General features: G+C 44.5%; 1 protein-coding gene across 1 annotated transcript in view; it reads left to right on the forward strand.

Annotated features, from left to right (window-relative positions):
- The window catches only part of norpA (no receptor potential A), a 307,805-nt gene that overhangs the window by 251,134 nt on the left and 40,616 nt on the right, over nt 1-16,055 (forward strand). The window contains exons 26-30 of the mRNA XM_072289167.1: nt 940-1,092; nt 3,068-3,195; nt 4,276-4,541; nt 9,241-9,342; nt 12,347-12,491. Coding sequence (XP_072145268.1) covers nt 940-1,092; nt 3,068-3,195; nt 4,276-4,541; nt 9,241-9,342; nt 12,347-12,491 — 794 coding nt within the window. The remainder of the gene's footprint in view (nt 1-939; nt 1,093-3,067; nt 3,196-4,275; nt 4,542-9,240; nt 9,343-12,346; nt 12,492-16,055) is intronic.

The raw sequence follows: 16,055 nt of genomic DNA on the forward strand, positions 1-16,055 counted from the left end.
GATTGTTCCGCACGTATATGTATAAGAACGAGAAGAAAGAGGGTGGACCGAGGGGCCCGATTTTTATTAATCATATCGTGAGAAGCCAACAAAGACCCCAAGGAAAACATGGGCGAATTACTTGTACTTACTGAATGAATTAAACAAATGATAAATTAATGACAATGAAAGTGAATGGGGAAACGGCACCGCGGTAGCTCAATTGGTTAGAGCATTGCACGCAGAGTGCCAAGACGTGGGATTGTTCCCCACCTGCGGCAAGTTATTTTTTCATCCACTTTCATTGCCATTAATTTATCATTTCTTTAATTCATTTAGTAAGTACAAGCAATTTCCCCTATGTTTTCCTTGGTGTCATTGTTGGCTTCTCATGATATGATTATATAAATATAATTCTTCCATTGCTAATTCAGAAAACGCTACTAGAAATCTTCATTTGACACTTTCACTTGTTTACTTGTTCTTGGCAGTGTTCTTTGTGCGCTTCTGTCATGCGCGAGTCCATTTGATGTGGTTCCTTGTTCGCCAAGTGAAGGAGAGGTGTATCTTACAGGCGTGCATACGTGTGAGGTGCACCTTATTTCAATTCTCTTTTGCGGGCTTACGCGTCTTTATGGCGAATGACAGGCATTATTCACATTTGTACTATTAAAGGTACCTCCCCCCTCATTTGCATAGAAAAGTTACCTTGGGTTGCCTACCCCCCCCCCCCCCCCCCCCAAAAAAAATATCCTGGGTACATGCCTGTGTACTTTACTGAATCATGTTTTGTGACAGCAATTATACTAGGTGGCTACAGCCAATAATGGTATTAGCAAAAAAATATTTTAATGCTGTTTTCATGTGCATTGTTAAGTAGTTGCTGCTTCTGATGGTCTGCTCTCAGGCTAAGGTATGGTTACGTCTGGTCATCTGTGTTTGTCCCTCTCTTCGGTGCAGACTTGATGGATGCCCTGTCAGATCCACGGGCGTTCTTGTCGGCCCAGGAGAAGCGACTTGTCCAGATGCGTGCCATGGGCATCGAGGAGGCCGACATCCTCGTCAACCGGCCCGAGCTTGGCTCCCAGCAAAAGAAAGACGACGAAAAGCGGGGTGCGCTGCCTATCCTGTTGTGCATTACTCACGTAATGCACGGCAGCATTATGGACGTCTGACATTTCACTCTGTGCGACGCATGAAGTCTCAGACGTGCTCTTGAGACAAAGGAACGACAATACAGTAGTGTAAAGAATCACAAGGGCATTTATTGTGCCTTTTGTACAATAAGGCTGCCTAGCCGAAATGCAACCCATGGAATGTGCTGATGGGTGCAGACGAATTGAGGAAGTCTGACTCACAGTGACAGAATATGAGCTAATATGTTCGCCCCCATGCTGGACACCAACGCCTAATCGTTCACGCGTACAGTCACGCGAATGGTGGCGCGTTCAAATGATAGGGTTCATTTATCCCGGTGCCCCACTCCGAAGCCTTTCTCGGGACAGTCCCGTGAAGCGTATCGGCGCATGTGCGAAACGTCTGATCAGTTAGTCTGACGCCAAGCCCGAGAGGGGGATGCTACACCCTCTTGCACCCGAGTAACTCTGCCGTTAGGTGGCGTTGGCAGTGTAACACTCTCTCTCGCACTATTCTGCAACTACACTGACTGGCAGCGGCACTTAGACATGCAGGCAAGCAGGATAACAGGAGATGCAAGAGCCATGCAGGGAAAACAACATGAGGGGGAGCAAGAGAGTCGAGCGACTCGCAGACGTCCTCCAATTACCTTGTGCTGTTCGCTCAACCACATGGCCGCAATTTTCTAGCGCCGGCAACAAGCACCAGGCGTTGCCATCACAGAAAGCAATCTATTCAGCTTGTTGCGTCACTTGTCACCTAGAAGTCCTCGCGACCGTTTCTCACCATTATCGCGTGATTGCACAAAAAACGCAACAGCAACCAATCTGCCCACTTCGATCTGAATTCTCTGTTGCTACTTGCTTTCTGCTGTGATAGCGAAAATGAAATAGTAAAATTAGCCTATGCTTAGTCTCACTTTACGCCGACAACAAAGCACAGGGGATGTTTTGTCATTATTATTGAGATCAGTTGTTTGTTTTTACACTGTGATGTGACACTTGGTGATGCCACCAAGAGCTGCAAAGAAAATGTTTTGATTTTTACCTACCAGCTGGTGCCACAGCATTGCGCACTGGCAACATGGAAGCATTTTTTAAGACGTTGGCCTTGCAGCATGTTTTAAATTTTCTGACAGGCATACAACTGTATTTATTCAGAGAACAGTGGAAATTTATTGCTGTTTTTTTTTGGTATGTCACATCTAAAATGGTTGCTTCATTCCATAGCATGAAAGGGTCCACCTGTCATGTTGCTTGAAGTCACGTGCATGTCAGTGCCTCCTAACTTGAAAAAATACCTCATTATTCCTGGTTATTCGGGACATTTATCTGCTTTTAATGCGCTTGTGGATTTTCTGAAGACATTCACTGGAATGGAAATCGCAAATTTGTGCTTGACACCGAGCTGATACAATGAAATCATAGGCTGTTCACATTGGCCGTTTGGAGCTGCAGGGATTCCCTTTCCGTCTTTCAAACTCACTGCTGTAATACGAAATTTTAGCAGTTGAAGAATTGAGCTGTTAATAAGGTACTTACTTTATCAGGGAAATTTCAAGGAAGTTGACAGTTCTAAAAAATTCAAGGGGGAAAGCTGGGAATTTTCACTCTCGTTGCTTTGAATAGGGAAAATTCGTACTCACATTGGCTATGGCGAGGTTAGTGGGATGCCAGAAGAAAGCCAAGTTTCTTACACAATCCATCAATAGTGGTGTCTTTTGCTAGTTTTTACTGTGCAACATAGAATGTTGCTTAGTTATGAGTTCGACGCAGGCTTGTCTGGTCAGGTAGCATGTTATGAAAGTGATAAAAATTAAGGTCTTTGATGAAGTAAAGTCAACGTTCAAGTTTCTCAACACTCAAAAACATTAAATGATAGCTTTTTATTTGGTTGGCTACCCTGATTTTCCACTTTTTGTGATAGGGTGTTGCTTTTTACACCACTGCAGAGGAGTGGCGTGTGGAGGCCATCACGGTGGACGCACTGCGGGCAGAGAAGGAGTACATCAAGCTGCGGCGCAAGCAGATGAAAGAGCTCGAGGGATTGCGCAAGAGACACCACAAGGATAAGCAGCACGTGAGCATGGCATCTCCTTAGCAGCTTGTCCCCTCTTGCCACCTGTTTGTTTCCTCCTCGACATTTTTTGGCTCTCCTTCCTTCTCGTTACAAGACCACTCGGGTGCTGCTTCCCATTAAGCTTCGCCAGTGGTGTCCACGATTGAGTGCATAATGCACACAACTGGGGCACCAGAGTCTCAGTTCACATCGCTCGCTCGAGTGGCTCCTTGGCGCACGTGGCGTGTAGTACTGCACAGGTCTCCTCGTCCAATATATCGAATAGTAAATATTCAATTTGCAAATCGCATTATTTGGATGTTCACTATTCGATTCGATTCGGTGATATTCGCATATTTGCACACCACTAAATTTTGCCTCACACTCCTCAAAGCACACACTGGTATCTACAGGGGTGCTAGTCGCCATTTGTTCACACATTTCATTACCCGTTGCACCAACCAGCATTAAAATGGGAGGGACAAGTCATATTCACACTTTGGGTTGTGCACGAAACACACACGGACAAACTAAAGAACTAATGCTCGTGTCGTCTAGTCCTTTCCTTTGTGTTTCACGCGCAACTCAAAGTGTGAATATTAATTGTTGCCAACCTGCCCGCTTTCAGTTCCTCTGGTGGGTAACAATACAGGTTCTGTAATATACCATGAGAAGCTAGCATGGAAACTTTAAGCTTCTCTCACTTTTTACATCCTTTTTGGTTTAACAAAAATATGTTCATAGTGACACTTTTACATTCTTTTTTGCTTACCAAGAATCAGTTTGTCGGAAGACTTTTACGTCCTTTTCGGCTTACCAAGAATGTAACCTTAAAAGCAGCACCTTCCAGTGGTTTAGGTGGTGAGACAGTTGGGCGCCAGAGATTGTGTCCACCAGAAGCAGATAGGTGATCACCATGGTCGCTGGGGGATGTAGCTGCACAATGACTTGCAGTTCAGCTGAGAATTGAATTATTCCAACATTCAGTACTCGATTCGGTGATAATTGAGTATTCGCACGCCCCTAGTTAAATATAGCTCAAGTGATTGGCTGCTGTGATAGAGGCACGACGTATACGTAGAAGAGACACGGCCCCCACAGGTGCAGAAGCAGCAGTGCCTGGCAGTGGAGAAGCTTTTGCCGCGGGATGCTGGCGACGACTCGGGCACGGCTGCCAGCGAGGACTGCGCAGTGCGGTCACTCGTGGTCAACCAGATGCACCAGTGGTCGTCCCTGCTGGCCTCGCAGCGCAGCCAGGAATGGGAGCTGCTGCGCCAGCAGCTCACCCAGCAGGGGGCCCTGCTGCGCACACTCATGCTCAAGGCACAGGCCGCGCAGATGAAGCAGCTGGACGCAAAGTTCGAGAGGCAAGGGCATCAATCGGTCGGTTTGTTTCGGTTTTTCCAAACGCTGGGGGTGGCAAGAAAAAAAAAAAAGGCAAAGTCACAGCGCTGTTTCACTGTGGCCTCGTCACCCCAGTAAGTCAACAGTATGAGGAATGCATTCATCAAAGCACATGCTTACAAATGCCTCCAATTCAGCACATAACTTACAATAAAAAGAAAACAAGTGTGCTATACATTATAACAATACTTAACGGTTAAAAAATGAGAAAGTGTTAAAATAATTTTTGAATGCAAGGTACTTCTTTGGAAGACAATTGCACGTTTATTTTAGCGTTGCAGAACCATTGCTACCTATACTGGCACAATAGGAAATTATCAGCAATTCTAGATGAATGCAGACTTTTTTCGAGATGCAGGGGTTGTAACAGGATCAGATAGAAAAGGATTGTGGTTTGCAGTAATGTCTGCACAACATGATAAACACAACACAATAAATCCCAGTTTTAGTTGGAAACTTTGTTCACTTCAAAGTTGTGAATAAACAAGCAGATTGATTGATTGCATCAGTGTCGACGAAGCAACACACAGATTGCGCATTGTAGTGGAGAGCAGAATAATTTTGGTCACCTTGGCTTTAATGTGCGCCTAAATACAAGCAAACGAGTGTTCTTGCATTTTGCCATCATTGGAATGCAGTTGTAGTTGGGTACCAAACATGGGATCACAGAGGTTCTTTTCAGTTCTGTACCTAAACAGCACCTCATGGTTTACAAATATCCGGTTTATCTGTAGGCCTAAGGGAATACCACAGGTAATGGCATTCCTTGGGCTGATAACAATGCAGTTAATAAGATGCAGTGCAATGAATTGCACTTCTGTACAGCAAAAAAGCTGTAAGGTGCAGTAATCACAGTTGCCCAGACGTTCTGTCAGCGAAAATTGCGCTAACATAATTTAGAACAAATGAACTAAAGAAAGCACAACAATGTTCTGTTAAAAAAGGCAGTAAAAGTATTTTGTGTAAACCTTCAGTTTAGACCACACGGTGTAAGACACAATCATTAGGTGAGGACAGTGGAGCCCAGCCAGTGAGGAGACACAATCGACCAGATGAAGCACTATCCGACTGTGCTCCGCCAACAGTGGTAATCTGTCGACAGAGCAGCAGAATTCATGACTGAAAATTTTGTTGCTGCAGCAACCACTGCTGCACAGGCCGTTTGAAATCACGTGCGAGACGTGTCTCCACGTCTCTGATTTTGCTGACAGGCGCACATCAGGGGCGTTTTCGGAGCTGTTCTGCACTTGCCTTTGTCCACTTCGAGTGATAATTGCAGAATTGGAAAAAACTTGAGTATCAAGTTTACAACTTCGCATTGCACCAGACAAGTCAGTACATCTAAATCGGATATATTTGGCATATTATACACTGCTCTAAATGTACCAGTAATTTGTGGGTAGGACTTTTGCAAAACCCTCATAAACATTGTACCACTTTCCTAAGCTCTAAATTCATATATCAATATTCTCCATTTTAGGTACTCTAACTGATGCAGTTTACAGAATTGAGATATCTGTTTTTGCTTTATGTTACAAATTTCTGTAATCGGGCTTCCATATTTTTACTTACTAATTTTTTTAAATATTTACTAAAGCTTCAAGCACTAAATCAACATTTTGCTTCCTACAGTCACTAGAATTTAACTTCCTCCCTAAAATGCAAAAAAATTTAATCAAATACGTCCAGGTATAGTTTCATAAAAGCATTTCTGCAGTTGACATGTATTTTAATGGGCGGCATCAAAGTTGGTCCCCAGCTATGGCTTTCTCTTAAGCCATAGAGCCACATTATTAGAATTATTGAAATAGCTATGCCTAGGGAACATGCCTGCTACACATACAGACCTATTAGGTAACTAACTCGGAACGCCCAGCAAACACCTTCAAAAGCCAGGATGTTTTCCATAAAGAAGCTTTTCATCAGAGAGTCGTCTGGCGGCACACCTCGGTGGCAGGGACTTTATTTGGCAGCCATGAAACACATGCTGTTCTCACTTAAAATTAGTCTCTTGCACTGTGCTTTAGAGTTGGAGATTTATTTGAAACAACTAAATCATTGATTTTGAACACTTTCCTGCCTGCGGGGAAAACAGCAGTTTTTGGGTAAATACTTTTTTCCTATCACAAAGCACACTTTATGCTATGGTATCAAATTGAAGGAGAAATGTTCTTTCTAACTATTGAAGAACATGTTTGTTAAAATGAATTTGAAAAAAAAATTATCTCAACGAAGCTTTTGCAGAAAAAAGTTATATGAAAACGTCATTCTTGCTTCACACAGAAAATTTTTTTTTTAATTCGAGGATATACGTTCTGAATGCAAAGGCCCTGTGCAATGTTCTAGCAAATATTATCTTTCTATGTAAAAAATTTCTTGAGATATAAAAGAAAATGTGAACCCTAGTGACGAGCCCTAGCGGGTTGCCAAGGTCAATTCCCAAACGTCTTTTTGTGCAAAACTTGACGCACTGCATGGCCGCCGGGACGTGACCCCGACTGCAGGTTGTGAACAAACACCCTGCTGCAGGTGAGAGCCGCAACCTGTGGAGCATGCGTCATTATATATCGGCGCACGGCAGCTTTGAAGTGGTTCTATGAAAAGAACCGGAACTTCATTTGGAAACCTGACTAACCGAAGTTTTCTTCCACGCCAGTGCTGCTTCAAAAGTACGAAAACTCACATGCAGGTGCATTGGAATCGATAGAAGTGCAATGTTTCGGTGAATGAACGGCGCACAACGCTGACGCCATCTTGGAAACAATGAGCACTCACAGGCCGACCACAGATCTTATGCGAAAGCACTTTAAAAATCTGCGTGTGGCAGATAAAGGGAACCGGAAACCGAAACTCATTTAATAGTTTCTAGATAGCCCAATAACTGCCACTAGCTCTCTGAGAGCACTCGGAAAGCAGGAAAATACGTATTTGCCACTGTCGATAACGGACTATCGATGGGAATAGGCACAAACCGAAAAGTGTTAATGTGTGAAACTTAACTGAAAGAATGATCAGCTCAATATGCTCCTATAATTTTGTCACATTTCACCATAGTGACACGACATTGCACTTGAAATAACATAAGAAATGCAAAAGGCACAATTGATAGCTTGGATGCTACTAACAACCCTGAAGTTGGTTAGAAAGGTACATGTCACACTGATCTCAGGGCCGTGCGGATGTTGGGAGAGATCGAGTCAGGAGACGCAGGCAAGCACAGCAAACAGATTTTGCTAATAACACACCCAAAATAAAACACACTCAAAACTCAACTGACAAAGATAAACTCCACACTTGAGTAGCCTACATATGTCCTTATTCTCCCCTATGTTCATCCTTAGAGCGTTCCGCGCGAAAGTCCGGCAACCCCGGCCTATGGCCGCACGCTTACAAAAGGGACGCTCTTGTAAAGTTCAGTCATGGTGCGCGTCTCCAAGTCCGATGTGCGTTGGCTCTTGATCCCAGTCGGTGCTCCCGCCGATTCCCCAAGTTTTGCTTCCTTGGTATCGGCCGGCCAGCTCCTCCGTCTCGGATGCCGCCGCCCCGAACTATGTTGGTGACATTGCACCCAGGCCTGCCTGGCTAGGCCTAACACCGGGCTCCGTTGCTACCTCTCTGTGTGCCGACGAGAAGCCCTGGGGACTATTGTCCGTGCTGGTCTGCCGAAGAAGGGGGCTCCAATTCCTGGAGTGTCTGGCACTGTCATGGGAGGCTGCAGCAGGTCCGGGGAGCCTCGCTCGAATGTCGCTGAGGTCGACGGCTACACCCTGGGTCGCCAGCGTCACGAGCCTGTCCGAACCTCCATGGGACCTGTCGCCAGTACGAAGCTGGTGCTCCAACCTTCTTGGCCCAGAGCCACGTCGATAATGCCACCTTGGCGCCGCTCCTCCTCCGATCACACCTCGGGTCAGGCGCCTCGAGGGCTCGTGCCGTTCAGAACGGTCGGCGCACATTGCCCTCTTCTTTTCTTATTGTGTCCCATGCCTCTTACATATAACAGTACACCACCGCAAAATAAAGCAGACCTGAGTGAGAACTTGCTCATAAACAAAAAATGAAATGTTTCTCCAATATTTTGGGGTCATGTAAACATTGAGCGGGCTGCGTCTCGACTCGTACGTGTTTTCATTTCATGTCAGGAGACTTACGATTGTGCATCAATCACAGTATTTTTATAAAATATGAGTGAAAAACTGGAAGTGCAAAATATAAAGCACGTCTTGATAAAGCACAGTGCATGAGTCACATGTACTAAATATGCCCAAGGTGTTGGAATAACCCAGTCTCGGTGATACCCTTTTGACCTACCGATGCCTTCCATAAAGAAAGCCTTTTCTAATGGTGCCCTGGAAGCAACACTGGTGCACAATTATTGCCCACTATTCATTGTTACAAATAACGCTTGTAAAAATTGCCCCTCAAGTATTGTCATTCCATGCTACATGAGCCATGTAACTTGAACATCTGTCATTGAGACACTGGCCTGTTTAGTTTATGTTAGTGTGGCCTCCAGTCATATTGTATATTTTTATTCTGCTAAATTGTGGTTTGGGATACACCCCAGTGAGCAGCAAACTTTGTTGGCTGGTAAAAGCACATGGAGGCCTCATTGCTCCAGTTGCCAACAACAATGGCGGTGAAGCTGCTGCTTGTCTGCCACAGGGAGAACAAGGAGATGAAGACCAAGCAGGCCAAGGTGTCGGTGGAGACGGCGCGGGAAGTGTCCAGTGACAAGACATTGCGCAACAAGGCAGAGCGAGAACGGTGATTTCCAGTTGCTTTTTTTGTTGTTGTTGTTCGTTTTTATCACTGCTACCAAGTTGTGTCACTCTGCACATGCACCTATCCTAAATTTCTTGAACATTAGTTTCCCATTCCATAGCAAGAAAGGTTGTCTGATAAAATTTTTTTTGTTTTGTGAATGCTATTGTATATTTTTGAACATGCGCGAGCACCAGCGATTACTCTTGGATATTCGATGATCCCATGAAGTGGATTTGACAACCAGCGACTGAGCTTGTCTTTCTGTGCACAAGTTCGCTCGATGAAGAGTCAAATTGTTAACCCGTACTTTGGCAGTGTTTAATTCTTTGCCGTTGCTACACAACAATATCTGACCTGGGCATATGATAATTCAGGTTGATTATTGTTGTGTTGAAATCTACGAGATGCTGAGCTGTAGTTGCACCCTTGGCATGCTGCAAGAGTACATGCATCTTTCGAGCAAGCTAGTTAGCATCAAAAGCACTGCTGGCTCTCATTTCATTGTGCAAACGAATTTTCAATACTTGCGCATTTTTGCATTGCATTTTTGTGCTTTTTGTAAATGTAATTGCCAACTTACCCAAATCTCTGCTCTTTCACTTTTTATGACAGTGTCTGTACTTGTCTTGCCAGTCATGTCAACTAAACCCTGTTGATATGTTGCTGCAAAGCTACTCTAAAATTGAACTTGTTGCTCTTTATTTTGTCTTTTGGTACATAGAGCGGTGTGAGAAGGTTACAGGGTGTGTAAAAGTTTTCTGTAATGTTGATTTTGGCATGTACAGTTTGCACAATATTGCAACAACTTAATGCTCTCTGCCCTTGCTCGCTTGTTTCCTTGAGACTTTCCTTGACCAGCTATTTATTTTGTTTCCAGTACCTCAAAGGTCCCCATTTTGGAATTTTACATAAGGGGTCGACAACAGTTTAACATAGCAGAAGACGTACAGTATCTTCTTTGATGTTGATGGAGCTGGAATGGTGCAGGGCATCGGCAGGAAGACCATTCCAGTCTTTCGAGATTCGCACGGAAAGAGAAGATAAATGAGTTGCGGTCCGGGCTTCGGCGAGAGTGTACAGCTCTATCGTGGTTGAGTCGGCTAGGATTGCGATCAGCTGCAATGACTGCAGATGGTCGAAGAGATAAAATTTATTAAAGGGACAAAGTTGAGTGACTTTGCGTTGAAGACTAATAGGGGCCTTTAGTTTTGTGATGCTTCTGTTGTATGAGTAACCCAAGAGGATAAATGTAGTAGCACGGTTTTGAACAGATTCTAGTGTTTTTATCACGTTAAATTGATTAGGGTCCCATGTGGCGCATGCATATTCTAGTTTTGGTCTGAGTAGAGAATCATAAGCTAATAATTTTACAGAAGATGGTGCTAGGCTAAGTTACACCACAAGTAACCGAGAACACGGTTAGCTTCGTTGGTTATCCCGGCCGCATGGTATGACCAAGAGAGATGTCCTCGTGTGTCGCCCGCATCGGCCGTGCCAGGATTGAACCAAACCAACGAGAGCAGGTGACATCCCACAAGTGACACTTTGCCCCACAGTGTCATCACATTCCTTTTTGACTCACTAAGCGCACAAGCCTCGACGGGTCGTAAGTGCACAACATATGGCAGCTTCCCGTGTAGGGAATGGGGAAGCGTGAGGCCTTGACATGCACCAAAACGTCGGTGATAGTGCAGAAAGCATATTCTCTGTAAAACATGCACCATGCAGTTATGTTGTTCGGCAATCGGCAGACTTAATCCGAACAGTGAAGGCACATCCGTAATGGCTTTACTTTTAACAAATGCAGGCTATAAAGAGCAAACATCGAATGCGCTGGAAGGAAGGTGCATTAAGGCAGCACATTTAAGGCACCCGAACCAGAAATCTCCAGCACCACCACAGGAGAAGCAAAAAGACACTTAAGGCTTGTTTGGGTTAAGTATGATGGTGACTGTAAATTGGCAGGGTATGCTGCTATCATCTTGGTGCTTAGGGGCACGCGTTCGCGGCGCACGGTTGGCCCTGCTCGGGAAGCTACACTGGCAGCTGGGGCAGTTGATGCCTGGACATTATTCCCTAAACCTTTGAGGGTCGAATTTTTGTCACAAGAACCATGGCCCTGTGGTCAGCCTTTTTTTTATTATTGCAGTTTCCAGTAGTAGCAAGTAACTGAAAACTCTTAAATACGGCAAAAATTTATTTCAAGCAATATTTTGTCTCAAGAATGTTTACTCGCACCAACAGTATATGCACTATTACGCTATACAGTAAGAGGTTAAGAAAAAGATGTAGCAAAACTTATGGCTATCAATTTGTTGCCCCAAAAACATATTTCATCAGAAGAAGAAACACGTCAGAAACGAGTCTGAAGGAGAAACGCTTGTGCAGTTATCCCAAGAAGAGGCAACGTGCATGGCCATGCCGAAATCAGGACTGCACGTGCCCACAGTATACGGGCATACACAGCCGAGAGGAAAATGGAGCTGTAGGCAAAGAAAAAGAAAACTGATCTCTGAATTTTGGTCGCACCAGCTACCGGATAGAGGCGGCCGCAAGAAACAATAGCACCTCCTCTATGCACGGCTGGGGGAGGTAGTTGGACGATGTGCGCACAACCATGTGATCGAATAGTCGAGTAGTGCGCACCAGTAAGTGGAAACACAATTTCAAATGATTTTGGGCGACTCCATAGAGATGGCAGCACTTCTCAACAAGCAGTAGCGTCGAATACACATGAACGTAAGAACACATGAACAAACATTAGAAGGGTACTGTACATGTATGTCAAAAACCTTCAAAGGGTTAATGTGTTGCGTTCCCTCGTGCAAAATCTAAATTGCCAGCCTCTTGTTGTGACACTCATTTATTTTCCGCTCTAGCAAAACAGATTCTAAAAGCAGTAAGGAGCAGTGGCAGAGGAAGGCACGCTCCCATTCGTGGCTCTCTCTTCCATTCAGAGGCAGTGCGCATTCTCACGTGCCCGCTCCTGCATGTGCCCCCGCAGGCGATTGCGTGAGAAGAACAGCAACAACACCAAGAAGTTCATCGAGGAGCGCAAATCAGCGGCACTGAAGCAGAGCAAGGAACGCGAGCGCCTCAAGAAGGTCCACGAGAAGCAGCTGCACGACCTGCAGCGCGAGATCGACAATGTGAGTGCACTGTACTACTTCTTCGGATTATCCTGGTACCTACATACTTGTACACTTCGTGAATGAATTAAGCAGTCAGGCTTGTATTGTACGTTACAATTAATGTACATTGTAATTTTGGCAGAGGAGGTTGGTCTTAGAAATAAAATTTTATTCTTTGTGATATGGTGCTGAGAACTTGTACATATACGTAATGTTTATGTGCGTATTTTGAATATGCAGTCCATTTTTTTATCTCCTCAGTTTCAAATTTTATATGAGCATCCTTTAAGTAACTTTTGCAAAAATATTTGCAAAACAGCAGTTCCTCAAGTTTCATTAAACAGTGTCTTCTGTATGATTCAAGGAATGCAATAAGGCGAACTTTACTGCTCTGCCTTACATATAACATGAGTTGCGAGGTATTGAATTTAAAACTCAAGAAAGGTGTTTTTCCGGTGACTAACTTTGAAGTCTCGGAACTCTTGTTCTAAGTAAAAGCAGAGCAATAACGTTGGTATTATTGCATTCCTTGAATCATACAGAAGCCATTGGTGCCCTGTTTAATGAGACTTCAGGAACTGATATTGTCATATAGTAGTGATGGCAAAGAACACAGTAGCAATACATTAGCCGACTGATTTTTCGGACTCCAAAAATTCTGACATGCTCGATTATTCGGTCTCCTTCGTGGCACCACCATTCTCCCCATAGACCATAAAGTATAACAACTGCCAAAAGTTCAGACACCTTGCAACCTCTCGTCTGAATTTTCGGACACTCGTTGAGCCAACTCGATCGAGTGCACCATGCACCGACTCTGACCGGTGCATGGTTCGACTTGCTGAATGCCATTTTTGTTTTGAATGGAGCCTCCTTGCTGCCCCACGAAGTGGCACTACTGCAAATCCCCACTCATCATCATCGTTTCTGCCTGGTTTGTGGTTACAGCAGTTCCGGTCTCAGCTTAGTAAGCCATGTGAAGACAATCCAGCAGCTGATTTAGGTGTTTCTTCATGCACGACGCTGCGAGTAGGCCACGTTTTCCGTTTGTGCGACAGGTGTTGGCGTGACGGCGTGGTAATGTTTGCTTTGTGTGCTGTATTGAAGTTGCGGTGATCCACCGCGGCATACGGAAACATCGCGTCAAGTGTCTAATGGCGCCGACAGTGCCCGCGCAGACTGCGCTGGGAAATGCCGGCAAGCGGGTGCCAGGAAGCCTAGGATTTGTTGCCTTCTGATGTGCTCCCTACTGCCGCCGAAAATGTTCTGCCGAGACCTGCGCAATGATTGTATTGCGATTCCAGACACCGTCTCATTTGACAGTTTCACAGGTGATGACACTGCTGTACTGACATGCGCAGAACTCGACGACGGTGAGATCATTCGTCAGGTTTCTGCTGGACCGGTGGACGATGACTCCGAGTCGGAAGATGACGTACCATGTGTTACGCTGCCATCGCATACGGAGCATGTACAAGCAGTGACTGTGCTTTCAGCCTCCTATAGTGACTGTACAACCCTCTCCGAGATGCACGCTTATCTGATTGCGTGTAAACGGAACAGCGTGCAACGGCGCATTCACGATTTCTGCAAGCCTACTGCAGAGCCCGAATAAGTGTGTGAAAACAAAGGATTTCATTTTTTTTTTTCTTGATCTGCTTTTTCGGACACCTGTTTATTCGGACATTTCTGCAGTCCCCGTGAGGTCTGAATAAACGGTCGGCGACTGTACTGTGAATGACGAAACTCACTTTTATTGGGCAAACCTGTGCCCTTAAAAGCAGGCTACACTTAAAGCACAACGATAGCGGCGAACACAGTTGGTGATCATCGAAATCTCATCTGCCGGTCAAGCGCGTAGGCTTTTATACACGAGCCATAGAACATTCCAGAGTGATAGCTGGTGCCCGCGTGTCCTCCAGAAAGTTCTACACCACTTGCATCATGCATACATGCCATCAGATTACACAAGGTTCGGTGAGAACAGACAGCAGATAGAACCATCGATAACATTGCAGAAACTTCCGATACATGCAAGCACGTCCTACACTGAGCAATAACATTTGTCAGATGGTGAAAAGCACTCACCCGAAAAAGATAAACAAGTCCATGTGTAAGTATTTTACAAATATTTGCAAAAGTTACTTAAAGGATGCTCATATAAAATTAGAACCTGAGAAGACAAACAAAAATGGACTGCATATTCAAAATACGCACATAAACATCGCATATATGTACTAGTTCTCAGCACTACACCTCGATGAATAAAGATTTAAAAAATTTTTGGTCTAGGACCCACGTCCCCACTTAAGTGCAAACGATTCCCAGACTACTACGCTGCATTGTCCAGTTCACAGATGCACTTGCATTTGTAAAAGTGCCTTAATTCAGACTGAAATACTTGCACTTCATACTACTCCAAACTTAGAAGCCAGCTACAGAGCGATTGCACCTCGCATTTCTATAAAACTACATGAAACAGGCATCCTAATCAGTTGTGTCTTGTCGTTGCTTTGATGGTAGTACATTTCTGAGAGTCCCTTTGTTTGGGAATTTTACTGGGCCTTTTGAAAGGCTTTTTAAAGTGCAGCATACTGAAAGCAAAACTCAACACTAAGGTTAGCAAGTCAGTGCAAAAGCCTTTGAGCAGATCTTGTTTCAGAGTGGAAAGTCCTCAACAATGATTCTAGGATTATATACACACATTAACATTCCGTTCGTTCAATTCTGGCAATGTCCCACAGGGGACACCTTTGAATATGGATGATATATATGTACATATTTACATATATTTTTTTCATCCACTTTCATTTCCATTAATTTATCATTTCTTTAATTCAATTAGTAAGCACAAATAATTACCCCCTATGTCGTTCTTGGTGTCATTGTTTGTTGGCTTCTTATGATGTGATTAATAAAAATCGGGCCCTTCAGTTAACCCCCTTTCATCTTTTTTATATATATATATGTATATGCACACACCTGCACACGCGCACACTTGCGCACACACACGCAGTTAACCCTTTAAGGGTCAATAACGTAAATTTAAGGTGCTGCGAACAAGTCTAAAAAGGGTCGATGCCGTATATTTATGGCACTGTCTGTACGTTTAAAAAGCGCGTCAATTTCCTAACTTTTTCTTTTCTGTCATATGCTGCCACTATGTGGGAATACAGCGAATTTTTTTTGTTCGCCTCCCTCTCTCTGTTTACGTTGCATGGTTTGTTTCAGCGCTAGTTCATTTCCGTGTGTCTATATAGTACCGCTCGTGCATTGGCACACGCGCGGGCGGGTGGCGGTTCTGGTTTTGTCTTCGCGGGCGGTTTTGGCGTCTTGCGCTTGTAAAACTGATGGCTATCTCGTTACTAATCGCTCAAAGGGCAACCACCTCTTTCTCGCTCGTTCAGTGCTCACAGGGGTGCGCATAGCAAGGATGCCGCCGTGCATTCGCTTCCGTTGCTTCTTTTTTTGACACTCGCGAAAACTAATTGCCCCTGTTTGGCGATAAGATGAAGATTAGCAGAAGTTTGTCACACGTGCTTTTTTGACAGGCACACAACCACACGGTTTTCTTGAGTGCGT

The sequence above is a fragment of the Dermacentor andersoni genome, chromosome 7, assembly GCF_023375885.2.
Source record: "Dermacentor andersoni chromosome 7, qqDerAnde1_hic_scaffold, whole genome shotgun sequence".
Classification (NCBI taxonomy): domain Eukaryota; kingdom Metazoa; phylum Arthropoda; class Arachnida; order Ixodida; family Ixodidae; genus Dermacentor; species Dermacentor andersoni.